The following is a 26,966-nucleotide window of genomic DNA, read 5'->3' as shown; positions in this document are numbered from 1 at the left end:
TCTCCCGCTGGGCCCCGCCCCCGGCGCTCCCCTCAGAGGCGCTCGGCGGGCGCGGGGGCGATGGCGGCGGCGCCGCCTTGGGGGTCCGGCCGGGTCCGGCCCCTTCCCACCCGCGGCTGCTACCTATCCGCCCGCGAGCGGCGGGAGGAGGACGAGGAGGAGGAGGAGGACGACGACGACGGGGAAACCACCCCGCTGCTGCCGCCGCCGCTGGGCAGCGTGCGTGTGAGGGGCGGGGGGGAGGGAGCGCCCTGAGGGGGCTGCGCTGGGTGCTGGGAGAAGCTCGGGGAGCGCAGGCTCAAAGGTCGGGCGGGACCGGACTGTGGGGGGCGGCTCCGGGCTGACAGCGCCGGGGCGGGGGGAGTCACCTGGAGGGGGGCGAGTGAGCCTCTGGTCCCAGCGGTGCTCCTGGTGCCTTCGATTCTGTGCTTGCTGAGCGCTTGGAAGCGCTGCCATGTGCCCTCGCCCTGTTGCGAGCACGCAGGGAGAGCCTGCTCCGAGCCGTAAATCTTGCTGTGCTCGTTTGGCGCTCTGCTTTCACTGTGCTCAAAGGTTGTGGGCGTCTTGAGATGCTTGCGGGGCGGCATCGCGCTGTTGTGTGTGCACAAGGGTTTGCGTGGTTTTAGAATGAGAAACGAGATTTTAGATTAAAGGAGGAAAAGTTGTCTGTTGCCCCTCCCTTGAATATCATTCTAGGAAAGATCAAAACACCTCTTCCACTGATTGTACTTTTTTTTTTTTCTGTCCTTTTTACAGAGTTCTTCAAGTCGTGGTTCTTCCTTTGCTTTCTCAGTGTTTAACTTAATGAATGCAATCATGGGCAGTGGGATACTTGGCTTATCCTATGCCATGGCCAACACAGGGATCATGGGGTTTAGGTAAGTTTTCAGTTTTTACATGTACTCATTTTTAAAGTCGGCTTGCAGTTGTAAATGGGGCAAAACTTGATTACTAAGACTCCTGTGCAAATCTGAGGAAGAAATAAATAGCTTGTGCTTTTCAGAATTGTTGATTAAGATCTTCCCCTTTTTGATTTAGTCATGCAGATCTGACCTAACATAAATCCTGCCCAGATGTTGCATTAAATTGCCACAGGGTGGCAATTTCTTGGCCATTACTTCTGATAGATTGGTATTTTCCTTTCAAAACTGTTATCTCCTTTAGTTCCAGGAATGGGCCTTGTGGAATAGGATGGATACATGGCTGAAAACTGTACACCGGTTTGTCCTTTTGTTTGCACTTTTGCTTGTTGCAAATGCTAATCTGTGGATAATGGGGCCAAAGTCACTGGAATTGTCCCTTTGACCATTTCCTCAGCATTGTTTTCACTTCAGTGGAAGATGTGTGTTTGCGTATATGTGGACACAAACTCCTATGGTTATGTCCATTTTGTAATCTATATGTCAGGGCAACTTGGCAAGTATTGGGAAGATCAGAGGCCACGTGAACCACAGTCAGCAGAGACAAGCCATAAAATGAGGAAATCTGCTAGCTTAGTTCTTGCAAAGGTAGCATTCCTAAAGCTTGAAAGTGCATTGTACTGTAAAAGTGCTTTAATTGTGAATATTTTGTGGTTTTTAGTATCTTGCTGCTGATTGTTGCCAGCCTTGCTTCTTACTCTGTGTTTCTTCTGCTCAGTATGTGCACTCAGACTGGTAAGTGAAAACAATTTATCTAACAGTGAGCTCTGAAATATTTCCTCAGCTTTATCAGAGAGACATGACCCAGTATAAAGACTGCAGTTAACAGTGGTGTCTGATTCACTGACCTTGAAATGTTTAATGTTTTTTACAATTAATATCTGCCATTTAGAAACAGGATTTTGAGACTTTTTATGCAAAGCTAATGCCAAACTGACTGGTTTCCAGATTTAAAAATTTTTTTTCCCCAAATACCTCTCTTCTCTTTCCAGAGAGATCCTGTATTTCTGCAGCAAAACTATTTTAGTGCTGCCTGAACCTCACTACTTCAGTGTGTGCTTTTGCTTTCAGTGAATGCTTAAGAGCAATAAAATAGCAGCCTTTCATTCTCCTAGTAGTAGTACATATATTTTTTTCCATGGTTTGAAATGGATAGCTTTCAGGTTTTTTAATCATATTGGATTATTATTATTCTTGTGGTGCTTTATAGATGCAGCTTATAGAGCTTTTTTGATGCTGAATGAGAAGTCATGTTGCAGTTCTTGGAAACTGCACTGCTTTGAGTCAGTTCAAGCTGTACCTTCTAATACCTGCAGTCAAATCTGCTCAGGTTTTAATTCCTGCTTCTTTTAATTGTTACTGAAACAACTGAGTCGTTCCTTGACTTCTCCTACACAAAGATCATGTTACAGCAGCAAGTCTCCCTGCTTATTGTTTCCCTCTCATCTGTTTTCCTCTCTTTTCAAAGGTGGTGGGAGAAAGCTTCTGCTTCTTTCCTCCTTGGCTTTGTTTTCTTTAGCTGCCTTTGGTCTCTCAGATGGTTGCTTCCTGATTCTTCTTAGATCTGCTGCTCCTGTCCCCACCTGTTGAGTGATCTTCTTCATACCTTCTTAAAAAACACCCCTCAGAGGTAGGGTTACTTTTATGGTTGGTGCTTGATGATTTGGGATTAAGTCTTTGGTAATTTTTTTCTCCTTTTAGCGTGCTTGTTATTAGAAAGGAATCAGAACCTGAAACACGTAGCTAGAGAGATACATGAGAAGCAAAAAAAATGGGAGACTTGAGGTAATTTTAATGGCCTTTTAAACTTCTTACTTCAGGCTGAAAAGTTCTGTATTTTATGGGCACTAAGTGGTATTAAGCTGTTGTCTAGTAAAAATTATTAAAGAGATTCTTGCCAAAGAATTGTGATGAGGGGTAGAACTAAGGATTTAAGTTTATTGAGGTAAGAAGAGTTTGGATGTTACAAACTCAGAGGCCTGATACGCAAAAAGGCTTTAACTCCTCAGTTCTTGTCCAAAGGCAACAGTCCACCTCAAGGAAGCATTTTTGAAATGCAGACAGCTGAAGTGACAGGATGAAGAATTTCTCTTGTCTGAAACTAATAATTAGTTATCACCTAAGGCTGACAGGTAGGACTTGCACCAGAACTATGTCTGGATAAGTTTGCTGGATTTATGACCTTTTGTGTTTTGATTTTTTTAAAAATATGAATTATTTGAGATTATGTTTCCTATAATGCCTGTCAGCTATTGAAGTCATTAAATGTTAGATAGCATTCCAAGTTTTTCCTTGGAACACTGTCTTTAAAAAGTGGGAAATACAACCTGTTGTACCTTGACAAAGTAAAATCTCTATACGTGCTTGATTCCAAAGTAGGTAATTAAACTTCTTTAAAAAAAATTATATTAATTTGTAAACAGTGTTACAGTATTAAACTTAATCCATGAAAACAAATTGGAAGGTAATCTTACCATTTTTATATTAAAAGTGAGCTAGAAAAATTTAAAGGGTGGTGAAGAGGAGCTGTTGAAAGTGTTTGTAAACTCTTACTTAGGAAAGAGCTGACCTATAAAACACCTTCCGAAAAGGAAGCTCAAATACGAATTCCATTTTAAACAGAGGCCAGGATTATGAAGCACAGGCATTTTAGTTGCAGTCAAAAATCAGGAAGTTTCTTCAGTTACTCAGTTGTGTTGGTCTGGGCTTTGACAAAATCAAGTGATTTGTGGAGACCAAAGGCTTAGCAAAAACAATATTCCCAAGTGTCAAGTGTTGGGCTGGTGTTAGTTTAGTCAGTGTTTCTCCGGGTGTTAATTCAGTATGACCTGTGTTGTTTTGGGCTGATAAAGGCTAAGCTTCCGCTGTAAAGCAGAGGAATTGGGAATTTAAGTGGGATGCACTTTGAAGTTCTGTGGCTGTTTTTTTCTTTTCATATTATGAGTTAGTCACAAATATTGCTGGTACTATATTTGCCAATTTCCCTTCACACTTAAAGGGGTAATTTCCACGGACTGTTAGTAACAGGATAAAAATTAAGATAATCAGGCAGAACTTATTTATCTTGATATAAATTTGGCTTAATGTTTTGCTCCATATATTCTTGAAATTACAGAAGCAATGTGATCAAGTAATAGGGCTTCCCAGTGTTCACAGGACTAAACTGATTACAGACACAGTTACTACAGAAATGATTTTAAGGTTTCATATTGCTCTTTTGGAATTGTGGGGAAAATTTCATTCTCTTTGCTGATAACTCCGCATACATGTGTGCTGTACATTTGTTACCATGTGGTAAAAACAACTTGCTCTTAAATATGTTTACTATTTTACTGATGGTTTTTTTGATGGCAGTGAAGATGGCTCTGTAAAATACTTTTTTTTCTCTTGTGATCAACTGCTTTATAAATAGAAATTAAGAAAAATACAGGGTAAAATCTAGTAAGACATTTTTTGTTTAATTATGTCTGTTAGAGATAGTCCAGGTTTATGCTGAGCACTGACTCTGGCTCATTTAATTTTGTTATTTCATTTATATTGTCATAGTGTGCTGGTACGAGTAGTAGAGCAAAATGTGAAATTTTGCCCTTGAGAAAATGAGATAAGAAAATTAATGAAGTTCTGCTGGGTTTGGTTTTTTGTTTGGTTTTGTTTTGTTTTTCCCCCCTCTGGAGCACTGATCTGATTGTGTGCAGAACTTCAATGAAATAAAACCTCCTAAGCTTGGGCAAGTCTGAGGCTGCAGTCCTGTCATCTGATCTCTGTGAGGTGCCTGTGTCTCCCATGTCTTGTGTCATTTACTTCAGTGAATGGGGCTTCACTCAGGTGTGAAGGGCTGTCCCAGCAGCTCAACTTGCAAGGCTGGGCCCTTAATTAAGATCTGACAGGAGCAGTTTTGTACCAAACAGAACCAAGGCAGAGAAACCAAGTGTCGTGACAATAGAATTCTGTGGGTTTGAGATTAATTTTACCCTCTGAGGCATTCACAGCTGTTTTATTATATCCCAAGAAAGTGAGTGGTATTTCTCAGAAAACTTTCATCTTTTTGATGCTGCTTGAGTTTCTAATAACAAAATACAGAGTAACAATGAAAGGCTTTAATATGACTGCTTCTCTCTGAGAAGGGATTGTTTGGAGTTACTGGCAATAATAGAAGTGAGCTTCAGCTAAAACCCAGCGAAATTATACAGGAAACCACAGGCTGTTTTAATGTAATTATATAAGTCGGGTGCAGGTAAGGGCAGGATTTTTGTTTCGCTTTGGGTTTTCTTTTGGGGTTTTTTAATAATAGATTTCAACCGAAGAAGGTGTTTACCTTCTTGAAAATAGATGGGGCCTAGTTCTTAAAGGCTGGAAAGATGGTGATGTTTATATCTGTAGAAAGATGAAAATGTATCCTTCCGTCATCATAATTTTAAAAAACCTGCTCTTCTAAGGAATAACATATGGAAATATCTTGTATCCAATTGTTGATGCTAATCTCATAATTCTTTACCTACAAAGAAAATCTTTGGGAGAAGATTTGCCATTAATATATTACTATTATATTTTAGATATTGCAACTGCAAATACTAAATTGAGCTTCTGAAGAGTCTCTAAATGTTTGAGCATAGAGCTGTATTTTGTAGCAGGAGTACAGGTGTATATAAAAGCTATTTTGTAAACTAAAAAATACTAAGAAACATTCTTTTAATTCTGAATTTTATTAATTTAAAAAGGGGGGAAAGGCCCAAAAATAGAGCTTTCAAGCTTTTCAAGTTAGAGATATTTTAGCTTTTTTTTTTTTCCTCCCTTACCAACAGCTGTCACTTCTTATGAAGACCTTGGCCTGTTTGCATTTGGATCAACTGGAAAGGTGAGTATTCATTTTTACCTGGTTTTTTTCTTGGTCTCATACTTTTGATATGCAGATGTTCTTTGCATATTAAAGAGACATAAGCGAAATAAGTACTGAAACTACTGACACTCTAGTATGCTGAAAGATCTGTTACATCCTGAAGCTTTTCACTTGGTTTCAGTTCGTGTGTCTGCTCTGTGGAAGTCCAACTTCAGTTAAATTGGTACTCCTTAAATGCAAGATTTTGTGCTGCTTTCCTGTCAGAGTGTTCATGTTAAGTTGCCTGCACAAATCTGCTCACTGGCATTGTTGTCAGGTTGGCTCAAGGCTCAGATTTGATACAGTCCTACCTCTGTTGTAAAAATGTTAAGAGACAGGTAAGGGATTGATTTGGTGTTACATTGTCAGCATTTAATAGGGATCTAAGATAAGGGATGGCTTTTCATGTCATTTCCACAATAGGAACAATTAAGAGTACATTTAATGCATGTTATTTATTTCCTTTTGTTTAATAAAAGCTCTTCACTTGAATGTTTCTTACTTTTTTTATCTCATGATTAAAAAAAAACGCAAAAAACCAAACCCACAAACAAAAGAAACTAAAAAAAGCCACTATCAAGCTAACCATTTCTGGTATAAGAGTAATCAGAATGTTAGCTATGATTTTTTTGTAGTGTGCACTGAATCTTTTTCCTAACAGTGATGCTATGCAGTGATAGTGGGTGCACAGGAAATACTGAAACACTGTCTGTGAATACTGCACATTTAATGTTGTGAATTCTGTGTTCTGTGTTCCAGTTACACCTTATTGAAAGCAGGTTTTTACCACACACAAGTGTGATTTTAATATTTTGCTGAAACAGTGCAAATTTTTAAAAATTAGTTTGGCTTAACAAGCTAGAGACTGTTGTCTTAAGTCTTAATGTCACTGAGAATTAAACCTGAGCTATCAGGTGTTTGTAAGGCTTCCATTAGCATTAATAAGCAGATGAGTGTAGTCTGAGGATCAATATTTACTGATCAAATTAAGAAGTGATCGACCTCAAGAGATAATAAGCCTTGATAAAAACAAGGTATAAGATACAGTTACTTCTTACAGGAGCTGTTCTGTAGACATTAACCATAAGCCATTACTTGAAAAAGTAATAGAAATTTAGAGCCTAAGGTGAAACTAAAATGTGGCTTACTCTGCCTTTGTCCTGAAGCAGGGCTGAGCATTTATAAACCATTCTTGGCAGATGTTTGTCTAATCTGTTATTTAAAAGCTTAAGTGAAGGAGATTTCACAGCTTCCCATTGTAGTCAAAATGTGGTTTGTTTTTTTTCAGTTCTTCTTAATGTACTTTTTCATAATTTTCAATTTAAGTAATCTGTGCTGAAAATTATCTGGCCTTTTATTTTCAGTGTGCATGGAGAGCACTGGAATATTTCTAGGTTGGGAAGCTGTTCTTTCGATAAAAAAATCAAAGCTCACCAAGCTTTCCTGGTGAACTGATGTTTTCTGGAACAGTTGTCTTTGTCTTTTGAAGCATCTTTGATATTTATACACTTTTCTTAAAACTTGCCTGCAAAGCAGGCTTTGCTGCTTCTGACTGTGTTATCTCAGACTGTTTTCTCTTTGCAGTCCAGTAACTCTTAAATCATGTGTTTGAGATCTGCTTCCTGAATGCCTTGCTTTTAACTGATCTTGTTGATTTTTAGGCTTTTCTACTTCACCACAACCATTCTGAATTCTCATCTGTCCCTGAGCACTTCTCACTTCAGTCAGGCACAGATGACATTTTGGTTTTGTTTTTGCTTTTTCTCTGCAGTAGTACTTCTCCCTCACACATAGGGGATGATACAGCCAGGCTTGTGGAGAACTTTGCTTGAACTGGCAGCTTAGTTTGCCAGTAAACTATTGGTTAACTACTCTTGAAGTAATTACTCAACCTGGTGGTTTCCTTTCAAATGTATTTTTCTGAGATTTATAAGAATGGAAATTTTCTGCTGTTGGAAGATTGCTGATTCTCCCTTTCCAAAGGTGGGAACTATTTGTTTCCATCTCTGGCAAATTCCAAGATATCATATTTTTTTATTTCCTTCCCTTGGTGACTATTGAACTGACTTTGAATTAATTTAAAATCTGAAGTGATTTTTTTCAAAAAACCAAATTTGTACTTCTTTTCAGTACTGTAGCTTAATTTTTTTCCAAGTTGACTTAATGACAGCACTCATTTAGGAATGTCCTATATCAAGAAGAGCAGTGGGTAGAAAGAAAAGGGAACCTGATGATCATGGTATTTTAGAACTGAACTCAAAAGAAAACACTGGAAAAACTTTATAGCCACTTTTACGGTTTCTTTTTTCAGTTGGAAGTAAATTTTTTTTTTGATTTACACAAGTATTTTAATAGCCTGTGATCACTTTTGCTTCCGTATCAGTCCAGTATGAATAATCACAAGTGCTAAAGAAAAGTCTATCTGGTTTGCAAGTTTAAAAAAACAATGACACTCCTGACAGTTAAAGATATTCAAGAGTAAGGAAGTACACTTGAGCTTTTACAAATCACTGCTGTCTGTCTTTTCAGAGGTAAATTACCATTTTCATTTGTACTCACCTGATACCAGTTAGAATGCACTTATGTTTTTAGTGATTTAAAAACCTTATCTTCTGCAGAACAAATTTCATGGTATAATTACTCTTGCTTTGTCTCAGAATAAAAATGTGATATTTTCAGGCAGAATTTTTTCTCCCATATTAATTTTAGATTGTGCTGGTTTCCATGTGTTAAACTCCTCATAAGGAGAAGATCCTCTTCCTTTCAGGGCTAGTTATCACTGCTACACCTGGTGTGTTTAAGATGATACACATGTGGTTTATGCCTGCTATAGACATATGATTTTAGTTATCCTTACCCTTTCTAAAGAAGTCTATTTTTTATAGGTCCTTGTTGCAACTACAATAATTATCCAGAATATTGGAGGTAAGAGACTTCATATGCTCAATATTAACTGTGTGACAGGCTTCAAAGCTCCACTAACACCAAAGGCAATAATTAAAGTATTTTTAAGAAACTGATTAAAAGAACAGAAAACTCAAGGGAAAGGCTTTTGTGATCATGCTAAGCAGAAGGGCTGTAGTTGTGGGATAGATGGCGGAATTCTGGGGGCTGGGTTGTCTGCCTGTTGCTGCATCCCAGGATGTGGAGCACATCCATTAGAGCTGCACTGCTCGTTGGAAGGGGCTCAGGAAGCAGCATCTCCTCTCTGCTGTTCTGTACATTTGTATCTGGTAGCTGCATTTTATCAGATCATGTGTTTTGGGTTTTGCTGTTGGAACCTGCTTATGCATTTTAGTGATTTGTGTAGCAAGTGAATGTTTACTTAGCCGTGATGTTTCATATGTTCTGCATTAATGGGAGCTTTCTTTTTGTTAGCTCAATAACTTGTTTTTTTGGGGGAGTTGTTTATCTTCCTGACTTACATCATATGAGCTATCCACTTACACTGTTCATATTTTGTCTTCCTTGGTGCATGGCAAAATAAAATAACACTCCCTGTCTGTGTCCTTAAAACTCTTACTCAGGTATGCTCACAGTCACTAAGTATTTAGAAATTATTTGTTTGAAAGTAGACAGAACAATTTTAAGTCTAATAGAACAATTATAATTTTTCTTTTGTCGTAGATGTTTTGGATGCTTTCTTTTAAATGAGGGAATTATCTGAAAGCTCCCTCATCTGTCCCCTACCACCAAGAACGATACCCATGTTCACATACATCAACAGAAGGAAACAGCTCCAGTGCTGTTCTTCTTTCCTTTAAGATTACCTGCCAAGTCCAGACAGTTCAATGATTGCTCTTTTTTGTCCCTGTGTAGACACCTAGAACTAGACCAAGTAACTGTGCTTTCATGGTAAACTTGGAATATTTTCTTATACTAAAAGTTCCAATATAATAAAAGCTGCCCAATTGAGGTGGCTATAAAAATCCAAGCATTAATTTTAGGCAGGAGTGACCATAGCAATTCCAAGATGAAGGACTATTTATTCATACAGGTTTTAGAGGATGTTCTGTAGCAATGGACAAATCTTTTAATTTCCTTTTCCGTTTGAGTGGACCTCTAAATAAACAGTACAAGAGAAGGAGGGATACACAGAGCAGGTTGCGGAGATTCTGGGATCATGTAAAAGACTCTGTTGTCAAAGGAAATCTGACTCTCATTTCTTCCTCATCACAGTTCATAACCTTTTCTGGGCCATTCTTAATAAAATTCAGCTCAGTAACTCTAGAGCCCCAGAGTGGTGCATGCTGGATGCTGCAGTCCAAGTCAGCCCCATGTCAGGAAGCAGCACTGAACGTGACTGTACTGCAGGCTGACAGGCTCTTAAAAAAAAAAAGAGATGAAGAGTTCTCTTCACTTTTCACACAGCCTTGACTCTTAAAGAACTGCATGGAAAGAAAAGAATTTTTCTTGTCTTTCTGGTCCTTCTGCAGGTTTTAAATGGGAGTGGTGAAACTGTGGAGTGTAGTTTGTCCTGAATGAGATCCATGCTGGGATTAAGTGTAAAACCTGGGCTCTGCCTGTCGTGCTGGTTTGTAATGTTCCCTTCTTTTTGTTTTTCTGTCTGGCTGAAGGAACCAGTAACACGGTGCCTGTTGGGCAGACATCCAGACTCTGTCAACATCTTTGATTTCAGAGTAAGGCTAAAAATAAAATTGTTTTCTGTTACCTCTTCCATCATCAGACCTGGGCACGTTGCATCATACAGTATTTTATTTCAGAACTGATTAGAGAGCATGAGATAATGAAAGATGGCTTGCGATTAAGCAACTTTATAACAGGGTTATTGTCACTATCTGCATCTAGTCTGGGCTTTTTTTAAAGTTTGCTCTGATCCCTTCTAAAAATAGTCTTAAGTGCTGAAGTAATTTACATTAATTTGTGGTGGAGAGAGTGTTTTAGTAATCATTTTAATAGTTATGCTTTCCAATTTGTCATCTTTGGTTTTTTTTAAAAGAAAGCTTAATGTGCAAATTTGAATTTGACGTTCTAATTGCATACACTTAGGGATTTGTGTAGACAGGGGAATTGACTTTTTCTATTACCAAGATACCCGCGGGGAAAAAAAAGCCAAAACATTTTTGTACAGCTGCAGGAAAGCACTGATTGGTCAAATTTGGAAATTAAAAGGCTAAAAAAAATTGATTTCAAGTACATTGTAATTTTAACATGCATCTCTAACATGAGCGTTCAACTTTTCCTGCAGATTTTTAGTCGTCCCTTGGAAAGCATTGAATTAATCCAAGTAACATAAATACCAAAATCCTTTAAAGTAACGAGATTAACTAAGGATGCACCAGGATAATGAGTTAACTTTTCAATATCCAAATGTAAATTAAAGTCATTTTCATACCATAGTTCAAAAGACTTTATAGAATATCTAGAGCTTAGAGTGACTAAACTTGGAGAACATTTGCCTTGCCTTCCTTATAATCAGTATATTCTTGTTCTTGCAATATAGGTACTTGTTAATGTAGGAAAATCAAGGGTGGAGTGGGATGGCCAGTGCTATTACTTTTTACATTCCCTTTCTCAGTATTTTGACCCAGTCCAGCAGCCCTTTAAATGTAAAAAAACAGTGCTTAGTTTCACGTGAGCTGCCTTGTTCCTGAAAGGGCTGGTTGGTGTGTGTGGGTGCAAAGTGCACGTGATGAAGAAGGGAACTGTCAAATTGCACTGCCAGGCTGCTGAAGTTTCTTCATCTGCTCCTCCCAGCCCTTTCCTGTCACCCACATCTTTCCCTGGAGTGATCTTCCCGATGTCCATTTCTCACCTACTGTGCAGAAGAGGATCTTGAAGGGTTCCAGATTGTCAGGTGCCCTCAAAGAAGGGAGAGGGTCCCTGGGGAGTTGTAGGCCTGGAGGCACACAGGGAGAGAGGGAGGCTGCTATCGGCAATGCTGAGTTCCATGGCTCTGCTGGCTCCTCATGTCATCCTTCCCAGGAGCAACTGCAGTTGGATGGAGTCCCTGCTATTGTTTAATAGTGTTGTGCTTCTAGGAAGTGATGGATGAGGCACAGCAGGCCCAATCTGTGGCTGGGAATCCCACAGCCCATCTCCCTCCCCTGCCAGGGAAGTTTTGTGAGCTTCCTAGGTGCTTTCTGAAGCAGGGGAGGAAGAAGGAAGGAAGGAGTACAGCAATTTCTCCTTCTAGAATTGTCCCCTCTGTGGATGTGACTGAAAAGGACAGCCTGCAGCTGTGTGCCCAAGAGAAAATCTTTAGGACTCCTAAAGCATGCGTAATAAAGTTAGAGAAGGGCTGCTTTTTAGCAAGGCTAGTGGAAAAATGGAGACGAACACAATAAAGTATTGCACAAGAGCAGCTCTCAGCCCGTTGCCAACACTAACAAATCCCCAGCGCTGAGGTCTAGCAGGAAGCATGCGGAGCTTTCCAGCATGCTTCCCAGGGCTGGGGCTGCCATCAGCTGAAGGTCACTGCTGCCTGAGATACGGCTGAGCCCAGAGGGGCTGGTGCCTGTGACACACACAAACATCAGTCCAAGCTGCTGAGGAGTTGAATTATTTAAAATTTGTTAGCAGTGGGCTTAAGTGCTGCAGTGGAACCTGCGGTACCACCATGTAGCTTAGGTGGTCTCTGTGAGGCATTTTTGCAATACTTTTTTTTTTTTTCAGTTTCTTCAGATAACCTGCCTTGGCTTGTACCCAGGTGGCCATTGCAGCCATTCGTTGGAACTCAGCTTTCCAGACAGCTATCTTAATTTTACAAAGAACTATTTGTTTTCTCATATAAATACCCTTTAATTCAGTGTAATTTCTATAACTGATGCTTTTAGTTTTTTTGTTTCTATATTCTGCAGTTAGCATGTCCTCAAAGGTACAAGTTTTTCTTCTTTGTAAGAACAAGTAATGAGGAAAAAAGCTCCTTCCGTATCCCTGGAGTGCTGTTTTGTCCTCGGCACTGCCTGAATGTTGCAGGCAGTGACTGGAAGTGACAGGATTCGTTCCAATGGGTGATGCTGCTCTGTAATTTTATGGCCTGTTAATACAGTCAAGGTGACAATACACAGAGACCCTGCTGTGAGTGTGAGACACCCTAAATATGCATTTACAGTCTCTTGGTTCGTATTTTTTCAAGCTTCCCGAAGTCAATCGAGAGGCGTAGCCACTGTGAAAAGCAGATATTTAAAAAAAGCAGCACCACCCTCTGCTGGCCTGGCCCGGCCCCGCACACCCTGGGCCGCTTTCCCGGGAGAGCTGCCGGCAGCCCGGCGCCTCGGGAACCTCCAGTCCCCTCCCCTTTGTTTTTCTGCCAGGTAAACAATGAAATATTTAACTAACCTCCCCCCTATGCAAACATATATATGTGTGCTTTCTGTGAGTGCCTGCTTAGAGATGCTGTGCAGAGACTAAAAAGACACTTTTATCAAGTTAATTGGACATTTTTTACTTGCAAATTATTTTCTTTTGTGTTTTTCTTTTTTTTTTTTACACCCCCCCCCCCCCCCGCCAAGTTCATCCATTCTGCAGTTTAGTTCTAAACGTATTTGCAAAATTTGCTTCAAATTTAAATAAAGCAACTATTTTTTCAGACTGAGGGGGTGGATGGGAATTACCTTTGTGTAATCAGCAACAACAGTACTCCAGAAACTTTGAAAATAAATGAATGGTGCAAGTCACGGAAGAATAAAATAAAATACAGCTTGTTACACGCTGAGACCTGCATCCTTAATACCTTAAGAAATTACTGAGGTTCCTTTAAGTATGGGAAATCTAATTCTGTTTTCAAACAAACTCAAATGTTTGTTTTCACAGCACAGTTTACTTTTGACCTGAAAGCCTAATTACCCTGACTGATTCAAAGTGAGGATTTCCAGTGCAGAGCTGCCTTAATTAAGGGCAGGTTTGTCAGCTCCTGTACTAATTCAACAATTGATGACCCATGCTCCTGTGTTTTCCTATTGCAGTGAATGGTTCTTGGAAGGTTTGCTATGGTAAAGAATATTAAGCTTGCTTTAAAAAATAGAAAAAAAAAAAAAGACAGAAATCTCAACCTGCAGCTGTACTACAGAATGGAATATGTGATGAGCTGTGTAGGAAACTTTTCTATTCTTTTAGTATAAATGTACAGAAATAATTAAACTAATGAAGTTTTGTCAAAATAAATCTGCTACCCGTGTGTTCCATGTAGAATAAGAAGGATTTTTTTGTTTGTTTTTTAAGCTTGCCATAGTTAAGTTCCAGACTAATTCAGGTAAAAGCTAAAGGTAGAAGGAAAAGGGAGGCAAGGGAGCAGAAATTCATCAGGATGAGTCTCCATAATAGGAAGACAAGCAAAGAAGATGACAACCTGTTTCAGTTCTTGGAATTTCTCCACATGAACAAGGATAACATCTTCAGTCACACACTCCATTCTACATCTACATTTGAAACCAGATAAATTATCCTAATGTTTATTTTTAAGCTTCCACTAGGAGGAAATATTAGAAACAGTACCTGCCCTGTCTTCTCCTGTGGGAAGTTTGGAGGGGAACTTGTTTCCATCTTTGCACAGTGCTTAAAAATGCAAGACATTTTTATAGGGCTCTAATATGCTCATCTACAGTGGTAGATGAGGAAAAACTAACCAGAAGCCTTAGTTCCTTCAATGAACTGATTTGAAGGGATTTATCCTCATGAATTCTGTGTTTATGTATAAGTTTATTGTACATTCTCTGGCATCACTGCTGTGGACTTCAGCACTTGGTCTCTTTTTGGGTAGGATAATAAGAAGTTACAGGGGTTTTTTTGCTGTTAACCAAACAGCAACCCACATATTTTAAGATGAGGCTACCTCAGAAGATGTATTTTGAGGACTATTTAAAAAACATAACCTTTTCTCTAGTAACTGTTTTTTTCACGTAGGGGCACATATGCTCAGTGTTAAACAATATTGTAGCACAGCAAAGACATTCTGAAAAATGTATGCATGCTCTGTGTATTTATAGAGAGTCACGGCTTATGGTGGCACTGCAGGCTGTAGTGATGGAAGTGTAAAGCAAGTACTCTATTTTATATTTTAATAAACTTCTTATTTTTTCTGTGAAAGAGCTAATACCAAGTTTTCAGAACATGGCAAAGTGATAGGTATTTTAAGAGCAGTATGTCTTGCTGCTTTCAACACAGTGCAAGTCTACTGAATAATGAACTATTAATATAATTCTGATTTCTTTTGAGTTCTGGTGTGTCAAGGCCCATTGAGAAGTTCAGAACTGCTTAGTTCTCCATCAAGTAGCTCTTGATGCATACTGAAAATTACCTAAAAGTAACATAATACATGCAAATTCAGGACCTGAAAGTTAGGAAGTGACCATATGAAGGTTGCTCACGTAGTTCTAGTTCAGCCCTTTTGGCATCCCCCTCTTGCTGCAGCCTCGGACTGCACCATCGCACGCCATTTGTTCTGCAGGAAACCCGTCTCCCTCAGTGCTGGAGTAGGTGTCTCTGTCAGTATTTCCAGGTGGGGTAAATCAGAGCACAAGGGTGTGCTTTTTGTTGTGTTCACTTGTGTCACAGTTCAGTCTCGTGCCTGTGTAATTCTTCCTTCCGTTGCACGTTAAGGCTGCCAAGGAGAGCTGACATTTCATTTGTACAACGCAGCCTGACGTGGCTTCGGTCGCAGGGGGCGGCAGGGAAGTGAGGTACAAGTTGTTATTTGGAGCAAAGGATATGTGACTTTTTGTCTGTCATATTTTATGCTCTTGATTCCTCAAGTAGAAAAAGACTGTCCTATTGTTTTAGTTCTTCTTGTTTTAGTTTCATCTTTAAAAAACCAACCAACCAACCCACGTTCTTTGCTCATTCTGTAGTGTGTTGCAGAGTTACACAGTGGTTAGTGTCTTCATGCCAAGTAAAGCTACAAGGAGTTGTTTCTCCTGAGGAGAATTAAAACTGTTTGCAAAGGAACTAAAAGCAGGATTTGGCTTTTTAAACTGTATTAAGCATGGGCATCCTGCTCAGATTCATATACAAGATTCAGGTCTTGTTTAAGCATCAGGATATAAATAAAATTATTTATAATTCATTACTCATCTTGTAGAGCAAACAAGAGAATATAAATGGGGGGGGGGGGGTGGTGGAAATCCTACTATGTGAGGTTGTTTCCCATATGCCCAGAGAAAGGAGGAAAGATGCACACAAATGTTCAGCATGCACAAGTTCCTTGGTGCAGGACTGGCTCCCTCCTTAGGAGTGGAATTCAGTGAAATAGGACTCCTCTCAAAAACAAAGAGTGAGTAACAAAGGATAAGTGATCAAGTGATTAGCCAGAGGCTAATAGGAATGCAAGGGCAGAGTGACAGATTGCATATTGGAGGAAATCTGATCTGGAAATTAATTTGAAGGTTTCTGCAGTGGAGACTGCAAAAACCTAGTTTTAAAATCTTTCTGAAGGACATAAATATATGAAAATTCTGACTTGCTTGTGTCTAAAGAATTGTATCATACAGGGGAGAAGGCTAATGGATAAATAAGGTTGAATTGCAGTTTAGAGGAATTTTCCTTTCCCTCCTCCCCCACTTAGTATTTAAAAAAAATTGAGTGAAATATGCATCTGCCTGCAACTTAGCGTGAAAAATTGGGTTAATTATAAATTCTAGTGACTTAGAAATATGCATGCTGTAATTTTCTCTGGTTGAACCTACATTCTGTTGTAGGAGAGTAAATCAGGACAGCAGATAAATACCTGAGCACACACAATCAACAGCTACATGTCACTAAATATACATGAATATTGGAAAAGGCAGAGCATTTAGTTATGAAGAAGTGAATATTTCCTTAATTAGTGACTTACCAAATGGTTTTAATTTAACCTTGTGGTAGGTAGATGTCACTTTGTATTAATAGAATTCTCTTTCTTCATAGGGACCACCTTACCCTTTCTTCAAAATTTAACAGTAACTGCTGTGTACAGCAGTGTCTGAGTCCACACATCTTTTCTTTTAAGATTCAAAGCATTCCTTAAATAAAATACCCCCACAAACTTATTCAAATATCATCTTATGAAAGTTTGTTGCTTTACCTTTTCAAAATATATGTTTTAATTTTAAAGCATGAATAAATATACTGTGGTAAAATTTTAAAGAATTACTAAATACAGAACAGTAAAATTTGAATACAACAGATGAGTTTTTGTCAGGGATTGAATGTAACTAAGCTTTTTTATGTTACTAAAATTACTTGCTGCTGCTGGATGGAAATTAGTTTCATTTAGGCTTTGATGTTCGTTGAAACTGTCTGCAAAGCTTGATTTTTCTGAGTAATTCTCTGCTGGTTACATGAAAAAGTGACACAAACAGTATATGAAGGTATCAGACTAGTATAAATTGGGATTTAAAAACCTCTCATTCATGCCTTTGATCACTTTATTTAGTGAAGGAGAAAAGTGGCACTGTGAAGGAGCTTTTGGATTTCTGTGTGTGCATCATTGCTTTCTGCTGAATAGAATGAAAAACACTTAATTTCAAGTCAACACTCCTGTAAGAGTAGCTAATAATTTCTCTTCTGCTTCACAGTTCCTGTACAATTCTGCACTTGATATTATTGTTGGGATCTTGTTGGTGATGGATTTACCATGAGAAGCAGGGATCTGTCACTGATAATCATCTTAGCTCTGAGGACCAAACCTTGCAGTATAAAAAATCCTTTCAAGTCCTATTCTTGTGTTTGAATTTCTGTCTTGTATTTATTTAGTGTAACAGCAATTGAACAACTATGAAAACAGAGTCTTTAAAAAACCCTACTGTATTGAGAGAAACAAATATTATTTACTCTCATCATGAATAATGTTTCGTAAAGAGAAAGGAGGAGTGCTGCGGCTGTGTAGTCTGTCTCAAGCCTGTAGGTCTGTATTCCCAGGTAGAAGGGCAGGCCTATATGTTATATCATTTTGCCTTTTAGTCCTCTGGATTATGTTTTCCTTGTTTCAAGACTCACATTGTAACAGTCTCTTTGGAGGCATTAGCTGACATCAGTGCAATACTAGCAGCTATTTTTAAAGGAAGTATATTAGAAAATAAATTCTGGTTCTGGTGCCGTGGTGTCTCACACAGAGCTGAGATGTTCCAGGCGTAACCATGCCGGTCCAGCCGTGCTGGCTGAGATGCTGCTGTTTTTCTGCTAAATCTGTCCTGCTTCTGTTTGCAGCCATGTCATCTTATCTGTTGATTGTGAAGTCTGAACTTCCTGGGGCTGTTGCGGGGCTTTTGAGTGGAGCCGAGAGTGGGTAAGGAAAAGTGCTTTGTACATTCTGTGTTTGTCTTGAAGAAAAAAGGAGTTCAGCACTGCTGAAGGACGTGGGTACTGGCACTTCTCTGAGATCACATGTGAAAATAGTCATTTACATGAGTTGTTGGAATATGAAATGTATTTGGCAAGTGCAAATCTTGCAGCACACACACGGAGCGTGATTCTTTCCTCATGGCGATTTCCCATCCGATGACCTCAAAGTCAGTGGCAAAACTCCATCTACAGGAATCTCCCTTCTGTAATATTTTAGAAGGGGAACCAGGAAGATACTGGAAGGAGAGGAGAAGAAACATTTCCACTGCTGTCATGTTATCACTTCACTTAATTCAAAATCACAGTACAAAAAATGGCAGGCATTTATATTGAAATATTCTGTTGTCTTGCTCTAGTAATTGGACTTGTCTTGGGAAAAATGCCAGGTTTTCAGACTTGGTTTATAATTCCTAAACTTGGCTCCCAGGAAAGAAGTTATTTTTTGCAGTTTAGCTGTAAAGCTGTTTGTAAGGAGTGTGTCCCTCACATTTCCATCAGAACTGTCGCAAGAAATCTGTGCCTGTGCTAAGGCAAACACTGCAGCTTCAGCACTGAGATATCTTGTTTGAGTTGTTCAAGTGCTGCTGTCATTCGTAACAGTGTATCTTGGACTGCATTACAGCTGTTTTTCCAAACTGCTATTTTCAGATGTTTTCAGCTCAAAACTTGCTCTGGATTGAAATGTGGTGAAATTGTCTCAAGGCTGCGTGATGGTTGTATTATTCCTGAATGTTGTGGGTGAATTTTAAGTGGGAAATCAGTTTGTTAAAAGGTACTTTAGTTGATTTTCTATTTTATCACAACTGCTGGATTTTATAATGAGTTTGAAAAATTAATTGTGGCTGTAATCTTGCTTTCTGTCTTTCACATTTTTAGTAAGGTTGTCAGTTTTCTTTTTTTTTTTGCTAAACTGTTACATTTTGTGTATATATGTTATTTTTAGTCTGCTAATGTATCTCTTCCAGCTGCAGTAGTCATCAGCTTTTCATTTGGGTGCTGTAACCTTCTCCTTCAAGCTCATACTTCAGCCTCACTCTCCATACACAGTGGTGTTGAGCTGCTGCTGTATCTGCTGCATGTATTCCAATCTGCCAGCCCCAAATTTAGCATCTAACATCTCTTACTGCTGGTTTTAATTTTATGTCAGCTCTGTTTATGGAAAGTGACTTTTCTTTCAGCAAAGATACACTTTGAAACAAACAGCTTAAGAAAACTCCTTGTGGGTAGAACGTGGAGGTCCCGTGCGCTGCTCAGAGGGTTGTTCTGTCTGAAAAAGGCTCTGCCTGTGGGATAATGCTCCCAACAGCTTTGTCTGTCCAGGTCCTACCTCAGATCTCCTGGATGTGAACACACAGAAAGGTTGCGGTGTTGAAGCGTTTATTACAAATCCCCATAGCTGTTGTAATCCTCAGTGATCTGTCAGCTCTGCCAACACCCACGCTTCTTCCTTAGCTGAAATTACAGTCTGAGATGGGAATGAAGTTCACCCTTGCATTTAGAAAGAGCTGAGATTGTCCATAGGAATCCTAACCACAGCTCTAGTGGTTAGGTGATTGGCAGCCTGGTCTCATCCAGTTTCTGCCTCTGTTAATTGTAGTTCTTGCATCAATCAGTGTTTATTTAACACAATTTCCCTCCTCTAGTATTTGTGCAAGCAAATTGTTCAAGTGCAGTGGTCAAGCAGTATTCCAGGAACATGCACACGTGCATGCCCACATGTATATTTAATTTCTTTTGCCATATTAATGGCCGTGGTAGAGCATAATCTTTTGTTTCTGTGTATTTTTTTGCAGATGTTAAGTGTATGTTTTTACTAGCAGATATTTTAAATTGTAGGCAATTGTTCAACAAAAATAGGTACTCAAATACCAAGCCTAAGCAGCAACTCACTTATGCAAAGGGCATAAATATTGAATTGTTTGATTCAACTTCTTTACCTGGACCACTTGTTTCCAGATGTGGTTGCACAACTGTTCTGTTTTTGTTAAGTCATTATACCATCTGATACTCTTTCATTTGGTGCAGAATTTATCTTAACTGTAGTTAGGATGTATCAAAAGTGTCAGTTAAACTATCTGTGAAAGTATTTTATATGCATAAACCCTCCAGAGCTGTACATTTGGGAAACCCATCTAAAGAATGTTTTGTGCATTAAATTATTTTTATAGATAAAGGTTAGCAGGTGTGTGTGTGTTTGAAAGGCTCAGAGCCAGTCTAACACATCCTCATGTCTTTTTAAAAAACAAAACCATACAATATGAACATTTATTAATATTGAGTGGAGATGTTTCTGTCTGCATAACAAGAATTCCACATAGTTTTGATGACATGAAATGAGGATTGCGTTAAAAAGTTGTAATTTGTGAGCCCTCTGTTAACATTTAATGACCCTGTCAGAGGATGTGATTGATGCAATTAAGTTGTCTTGCTTGTGTGTTGTATAATTGATATGGACTGAGAGTAAGATCCTAATTTAGAACATATGAATATCTTGTTCTGTTGAATTCAGGAATGAAATTAAAGCGATTTATAAATGTCTGCTTTTACTTAAAATATGGGGGAGGGAGGAGAAACACCTGCATGCCAAAGCTTTTTCAGCAGAGTCAAGGATTTATATTCTGTATTTCATATTTTGAATGCTTTTATCATATAGGATTAAATTTACAGATCACATTGATTTTAAAGGCACTATCAAAACATTTATTCTGCCTTTGGAAAATAAGTGTATTTTTACAACAGTACTTTGAGGACAAAATGGACACATTTTCTGATAAGCAGTCCACTATGCAGTTTTTTTGAGATCTTTTTAAGTATAAGAATTGGTATTCCAAAATGAAGCAATGTCCAAAATTACTTTTTCTCCTTCATTTCCTCACTGCTGTTTTCCTCTCTGTTCCCCCCCTCGCCCACAAATGTTTCTTCATTTACCGTAAAGTAACCAAAATAATTTTCTGCCTGTTCTGCTGAGCTTGTGAACCTCGGTGGCAGCTGTGGGTTTGCTGCATGTCTAGAATCAGGAAATTTAGACAGAGGTCCCACATCTACACATAGTGCATGATCCTTATGTCCTCTGCCGTGATGCTGTTCCTCCTCATCTGAACATCCACCAGACTGGAAAGAAAGAAAAAGTTTAAAAATATATGAATGCTAAATGATAACAACGTGATGAATAAATACTACAGCAAGGAGCTGATCTGGGCAAAGTTGCTTCTTCACTGTAGCAGTAGCAGACCTAGCTAATAATACACTTTTTGAAGAATGATGTATTTTGACTTGTTTTTACTAGAGACATTGTCACCTAATGGTTCCTTTGGATTTGATACAGTAAAGATGCCCTCAACCTTGAAATTTCTCTGTTCACTTACATCTTTTTTTCAAACAAGTGACACAAGTGGCTGTCCATGATGTATAGCAGTAGTTAATATACCTGTATGGTAATTCTTCTCTAGCACAGGTGTTATGGTACTTTCCTCATGATAACTTGAGGTGCTGCCTGTTTATTAGGTGCTAACCATATCCTGGACTAAATAAACTGGAAGGTCAAAAGTCAAGGTGTTTATAGGTGGTAAAGTCGGAGGCTGATGTGCAAGATGTTTATCAGTAGAGGATATGGTTATTGCCAAGTCAGGGCAGCCACCCTCAAGATGTTTCTGTTACTTAACAACTTATCCATCTGTGCTTTCCTCAGTTCAGAGATGGGATTTGGATGCTTCAAATAGATTTTAAATATGTGAGGACCTCACAGCCTCTACAATGCTTTTTAATAGGTGTGGTTTTATGTATAAACATTACACCAGATTTCATCAGCATAATTTCCATCCCTTCTGTCTTTTACTTCTTTCATGGATGTATGCAAGGAAGGGAAGCTCAGCAGTGAGTGGGAATTGATGTTGCTGTTTCTTCAGGTGTGTAAATTGTAATCCACTTTTAGATGCACACAGTGCGCTATGTAAGTACTTCTGCTGGAAATCTGCAGAGTATGAAACATCCTTCCGTCTGACCATTGCTGTGAATCAAGGTGGGGATTTGCATGTTGTGCTGCTGAGAAATAAATTGGCACACCTGCATGGATCAGACCCCTGATCCATGCAGACACTTGCCTATGGAACATTGCCTGCAATGCTGGTTTCTTATGGAATGATGATCTGCTCCCTCATTATCTGGGAGCTCTGTTTCATATCAGTGTAGAAACTAGGAGTACAAATTCATGTAAATAGCATGTGACACAAGAAGTTATTTTTTTCTTTTCCTAGTGGTTGCTTTGTCTAAGATCACAGTTCTAAATTAAACATATTTTTAGGACTCCTGAGCTTTGTATCAGTCCTAAATAGATTTTCCAACAGGTCTTGGTACCTTGATGGAAAACTGCTGCTGCTGCTTACTTCAGTCTGCATTGTTTTTCCTCTGGCCCTTCTTCCTAAAATTGGTGAGTAATTAAAGGAGAGAAGTGAATATTATTCTACTTTAGTAGCAATTACAGTTGAAGACTTTAAAACCTTAATGGGTTATTTATTTATTTAAACTGGTGGGGGGCTGCTGGTGGTGGTGATTACTTAAGTTGTTGTAGTGTGTTCTGCCTTCCAGCCCTGCCTAGTTAACCTATTACTTGGGTTGCAGTAGTATTTTGTCTGCAATACTAAAATAAAATCTTTACAGCAGAACATTAAAGAGCTGCATTTACTTACAGCATGCCATTAGTGGTAAGCCAGTTCTAATTCTGCCCTACAAAACTACATAAATGATCTGTGACAGGCAGTTGGAATGTTGTTATTCTGAGTCCTAAGCCCCAGATACCAAGCACTGTAATAGAAAACATGCCTAAAATGTAAAGCTTTAGCTGTACATTAGGATCACTTTCCTTATAAATTCTCTTTTATTTTTACTGTTATTTTACAGGCTTTCTTGGCTACACAAGTAGTTTATCATTTTTCTTTACGGTGTACTTTACTCTTGTGGTAAGTTAAAAATCTCTGCACAGCTTATCTTTTTTTTTACCTTATTGTTTGAATGTTTTCATAAGTCTGTTTTGAAATTAATTTGTCTTCCCCTCCCCCTTAACTTTTTATGTGAAATTTAGAATTTTCCTTAAGTTCAGTATGTCCTTGCTTGGACAGATTACTTTTGTTTTGCTGAGGTTTGGAAATGTGTATGAACTTCCAAGCATGTGAAAAGATTTAAAATAATTATATTTTGGGCTGGTAAATATAACAATTCTTTTTTTTTTTTGCTGAGGGTGCAGCAAAGGGAGCTGGCACATACATTTTTGTTTCCCTACTAGCAGAGAATGGAATTCTGTTTTCTTAACTTCTAGCTATTACTTACTGCAACTAGTGCAGAAGAAAATTTAATATACTCCAAATAAATTAAATTTACATGTATAATGGAGTGACAGAGTTCAGAAAAAGGCAAAGAAAACTAGAACTTCATTAAGGCAGTTTACAAGATTCATTAATACGTCAATGACCTTATTCTCCTTTCCAGCTGAAAGGAAAAGTTCTTTTCTCTGAGCCATATGGGGGTTTTTGACCCTGATGTTCACCCTCTCAAGGCCCCTGTGAGGTAGATGTTTCCAAATACCAAAAGTGAGACCTGCTAGGCAGATCTAAGAGAGAAAATGTGCCTTTAAGTTGCACTTTTTTCTTTCTACAGGGAAAAAGTATGTTAATGCACATGTGTAATATGTGGTACAACTGAACAGCTCTCACTCTGTCATCTGTTTGAGTCTTATTTGGGAGCCTGGCAAAAATGTTCCCCCTCTGCCCTGTCATTCTGGCTTGCATTGACTTGCATTTAATACCTGTTTCACAAAGGGATAAACAGAGTTGAAGGCAAGTTGAACAAACATGCCATCCAGGAGACCAAGGCAATCCATTAGGAACTAAACCATGTGATAAAACCAAACTTCAAAGCTGTCAAAACATCTCCCTAGGGTATCCCTGGAGAGTTGCAGTGTTTGTAGGACCTTGGGAAGTATTCTTCTTAAGCTGAACATTGAGAAGCAGCCACAGCCTCTCCAGAGTTAATGGAAATTCATTTGTAATATTTATAAATTACCTTAACTTTTGACCTCTCTCCTAAAATTTATCTTTAAAAGAAAAAAGGAATTGGAAAAAAAAGGTAAGAAAAAGCACTAACTGTAACGCTGACATAGGCCTTTGACTGAAGCAAGTTGCAAGGGTTTTAAAACCAGTTCAGCTCCCTAGATTTCAAAGGGAATGCCTATGGATCTCCAAGGAAAGCTGTTGTAATGGGTGGATGCATTTGAAAACAACTTCAGTCCCTGAAAAAGCAAATGTGTAAGCATGAATTAAACTAGATTTTAGTTTGTGATTCTCTATCAAAAAAAGTGGGTAGAGAGTGCTAATGAAGGAATACAGACTGCTGGATTTTTTATGAAATGGTTAAATTTGTGTGCTTACTCTTTCTTGTTAAATGGCAAAGCAGCAGCCTCAGTAAATCTAAGTGAGGTCAAAATTTTTAAAAGCCTTTATGGGTATTTCCAGAAAACCAATACTCTTGACAGAATATTCTGACTTGTTCAGGCCCTGAAAGTCAAAGGCACTAAATGTGGTTTAGTTTTCATATCTAATTGCTTTGAAGTGGGTGATATGTACTGTTGAAATGGTGTTTTAGTTTGCACACTGTTAATTTCTATGTGGCAGATCTGTTTTAATTTGTTCCAGAAGAGAACTGTGTTAGTCATATGGAAGTGATATAATTATATTTTGCATATACAGTAATTCTGTGCCTTTTCAAGTGCACACCATCTGTTCAGCTTTTTGCCAGCAAGCCACAACTTTACTGCAGCCTGCAGAAAAGAGACGTCTTGGTCAGTCTGGTCAGGGAGTGCACCGAGCAAAGGGCTGGAGACTTCTTTGTTCTGGGCTCTGCTCTGGGGCCTGGGCACGTCATGAATGTCCTCTGTGTGCCTCAGTATCTCTTCCTTTAAAACCGATAAACTGGTTCTAGTCTTCCCTTGCAAAAATACTGCAGACACTGAGATGAGCTGATCTAGGAGATAAACAAGTGTATATAAGTATAAATTCAAAGCCAGATTCTGTGAGGTCCTGAGCACTTTTGGTTCTGACTTTTGAATGCTTCCCCGAGTTGAATCCTCAGGGAAAAGAAATTGATTGTTAAACTGTTTTGTTATTGCCTCCCCTCTTGCTGTATTGAATATTGGTGAAGCGTAAAGACACACTTTTATTTTTTTTGTGAATGTGGAGACAGCATTATTGGTAGCTTGTTCAACAAAGGTGTTAATGATTGCTGATGGTATGTTTTTATAAATCTCTTATGTTCCCAGAACAAAACATGTTGCAGATTGGGAACCTGCCATATGTAATGAGTGATGTTATGCACAGACAGCCCCTTTGCTGAGTGCTGTCAGTACTGCTGGAATAAAGGGATTCCTGTTTTCCCTCTGCAGGATACAAAAAATCACTGAGATTATTAGAACACTTTGAGCCTCTAACTTTATTCTTTAGCAATGTTTTTGGTTTGGTCTTAAAATACCCTTTTCCCACAGAATCTCTCTTGATTTTTAAGGTTTTTTTCACTTAAAACCAAATGTTTGTTATACTCAAAAGAATGTTTATATGAAATAGGCTTGAAGTTCTAGAGGGGAGTTGTGGTGCCTGCATGACTGCTCAGCTAACTGGGCTGTGCTGCCAGCTTAAAAATCCTTTCCTGCTGGGGAACCTCATTAGACTACAATTGGAAACCCAAACACATTTGAATAATTAAGTAGGTGGGCAAATATAAATACAGATTTTTAAATGCACCTAGTGCATTTTATTTTGTCTTCTTTTATTTCCACTTCATTCTATTCTTAATCTATATTACATTTATTTTAGAAAAATGTTTTCCAGCCTTTTAGGTTTGGCTTGTCTGGTCCTCCCCTGCAATGTTTATATATATCTTTGCTCTTTAGCTTGCAGGAAAGCTTCCCCTCACCACTGCCAGGCACATTTTACTTTCCCCAAACCTTGCCCTTCAGCTCCATGCCCCTTTCCAGGGCTCAGGAAGCCTATTCCAGCTTTAGACAGAGTTCCCCCAAAGCTGACTACTTTGGAGCCTTCAAAGCCTTCCCCTGTCTGGGTGCCTTTAAACACAACACAGGCCCAAATTATATTTTAGTGCTTGGTGTTTGCAGGCTGCTGTTGATCAGACTCCCACCTAGTTCCATACCTTGAGTGAGTTGTTCTTGTGCAATTTGAAACATGTTACTGCCACAATGCACTCAGCCTGCCATGTACCCACAGTTTTCTTTCCCCACATTTTGGCCAGAGGTAACATTTGTTTGCCTCTCCTGGCACTGGTGACAAGAGGGAGCATCTAATCCTCTGGGAAACACCACTTGGCAGCAGGCAAAACACAGTTGTCTGAGCCAGGAGAAGAGCTCCCTTCCATGTTATTCTTCTCATGAATCTGAGTCCTTAATTAAGTTTTTAATTATTTGCTCTAGGCTTCCAAAAGAATTATAACCTCTAAAGCCAGGCAACTACAATAGGAAATTAATTAGGGTGAGGAGAGCAATGCAACTATCATTTTAAGCTGGGCTCCTGAAGAAGGAGGTAACATTCCTTATTTTAATTTCCCTTTGATTTTCAGCCCTGTTACTTGGCAGTCCCTAAACCAGCAGGGTGTAGCTGAAGGCCCAATGACATTCTGGGACAATAATTGCATTTATTGTTTTTCCTTTGCTTTCTAGTCCAAGCCATATGTTTCTGCCTTTTAAGATTAGCCCTAGGCTCTGCTCTATCTCTGTTAAGGGCTTGTGCGCTTGGGGCGCGAGCCTGGGATCGCTAACACAGCAGCAATTCCGGATGGGAGGCCCTTGGTGTGGAGCTCAGGGAGAGTGGCTGGGAAGTGCTGGTTGTATTTCAGCT

The 26,966-nt window shown here is 39.0% G+C and overlaps 1 protein-coding gene across 3 annotated transcripts in view; it reads left to right on the top strand.

The window, feature by feature from the left end:
• Window positions 1-24: 24 nt before the first annotated feature.
• SLC38A6 (solute carrier family 38 member 6) overlaps window positions 25-26,966 on the top strand; it is a 38,174-nt gene continuing 11,232 nt past the window's right edge. The window contains exons 1-8 of one of the 3 annotated variants that reach the window (XM_042047662.1): window positions 25-219; window positions 757-878; window positions 1,582-1,655; window positions 5,723-5,775; window positions 8,682-8,721; window positions 17,941-18,019; window positions 22,419-22,501; window positions 22,972-23,030. In XM_042047662.1, coding sequence (XP_041903596.1) covers window positions 61-219; window positions 757-878; window positions 1,582-1,655; window positions 5,723-5,775; window positions 8,682-8,721; window positions 17,941-18,019; window positions 22,419-22,501; window positions 22,972-23,030 — 669 coding nt within the window. In that variant the 5' untranslated portion in view covers window positions 25-60. Of the gene's footprint in view, window positions 220-486; window positions 553-756; window positions 879-1,164; window positions 1,221-1,581; window positions 1,656-5,722; window positions 5,776-8,681; window positions 8,722-17,940; window positions 18,020-22,418; window positions 22,502-22,971; window positions 23,031-26,966 lie in introns of those variants that run through there. The other 2 variants (XM_042047663.1, XM_042047664.1) reach the window with 2 other exon arrangements.

Source organism: Corvus kubaryi, unplaced genomic scaffold (genome assembly GCF_017639235.1).
Source record: "Corvus kubaryi isolate FWS band 111438036 unplaced genomic scaffold, C.kubaryi_AGA036_p1.0 66, whole genome shotgun sequence".
NCBI lineage: Eukaryota > Metazoa > Chordata > Aves > Passeriformes > Corvidae > Corvus > Corvus kubaryi.
This window is presented reverse-complemented; position numbering and strand designations above follow the sequence as displayed.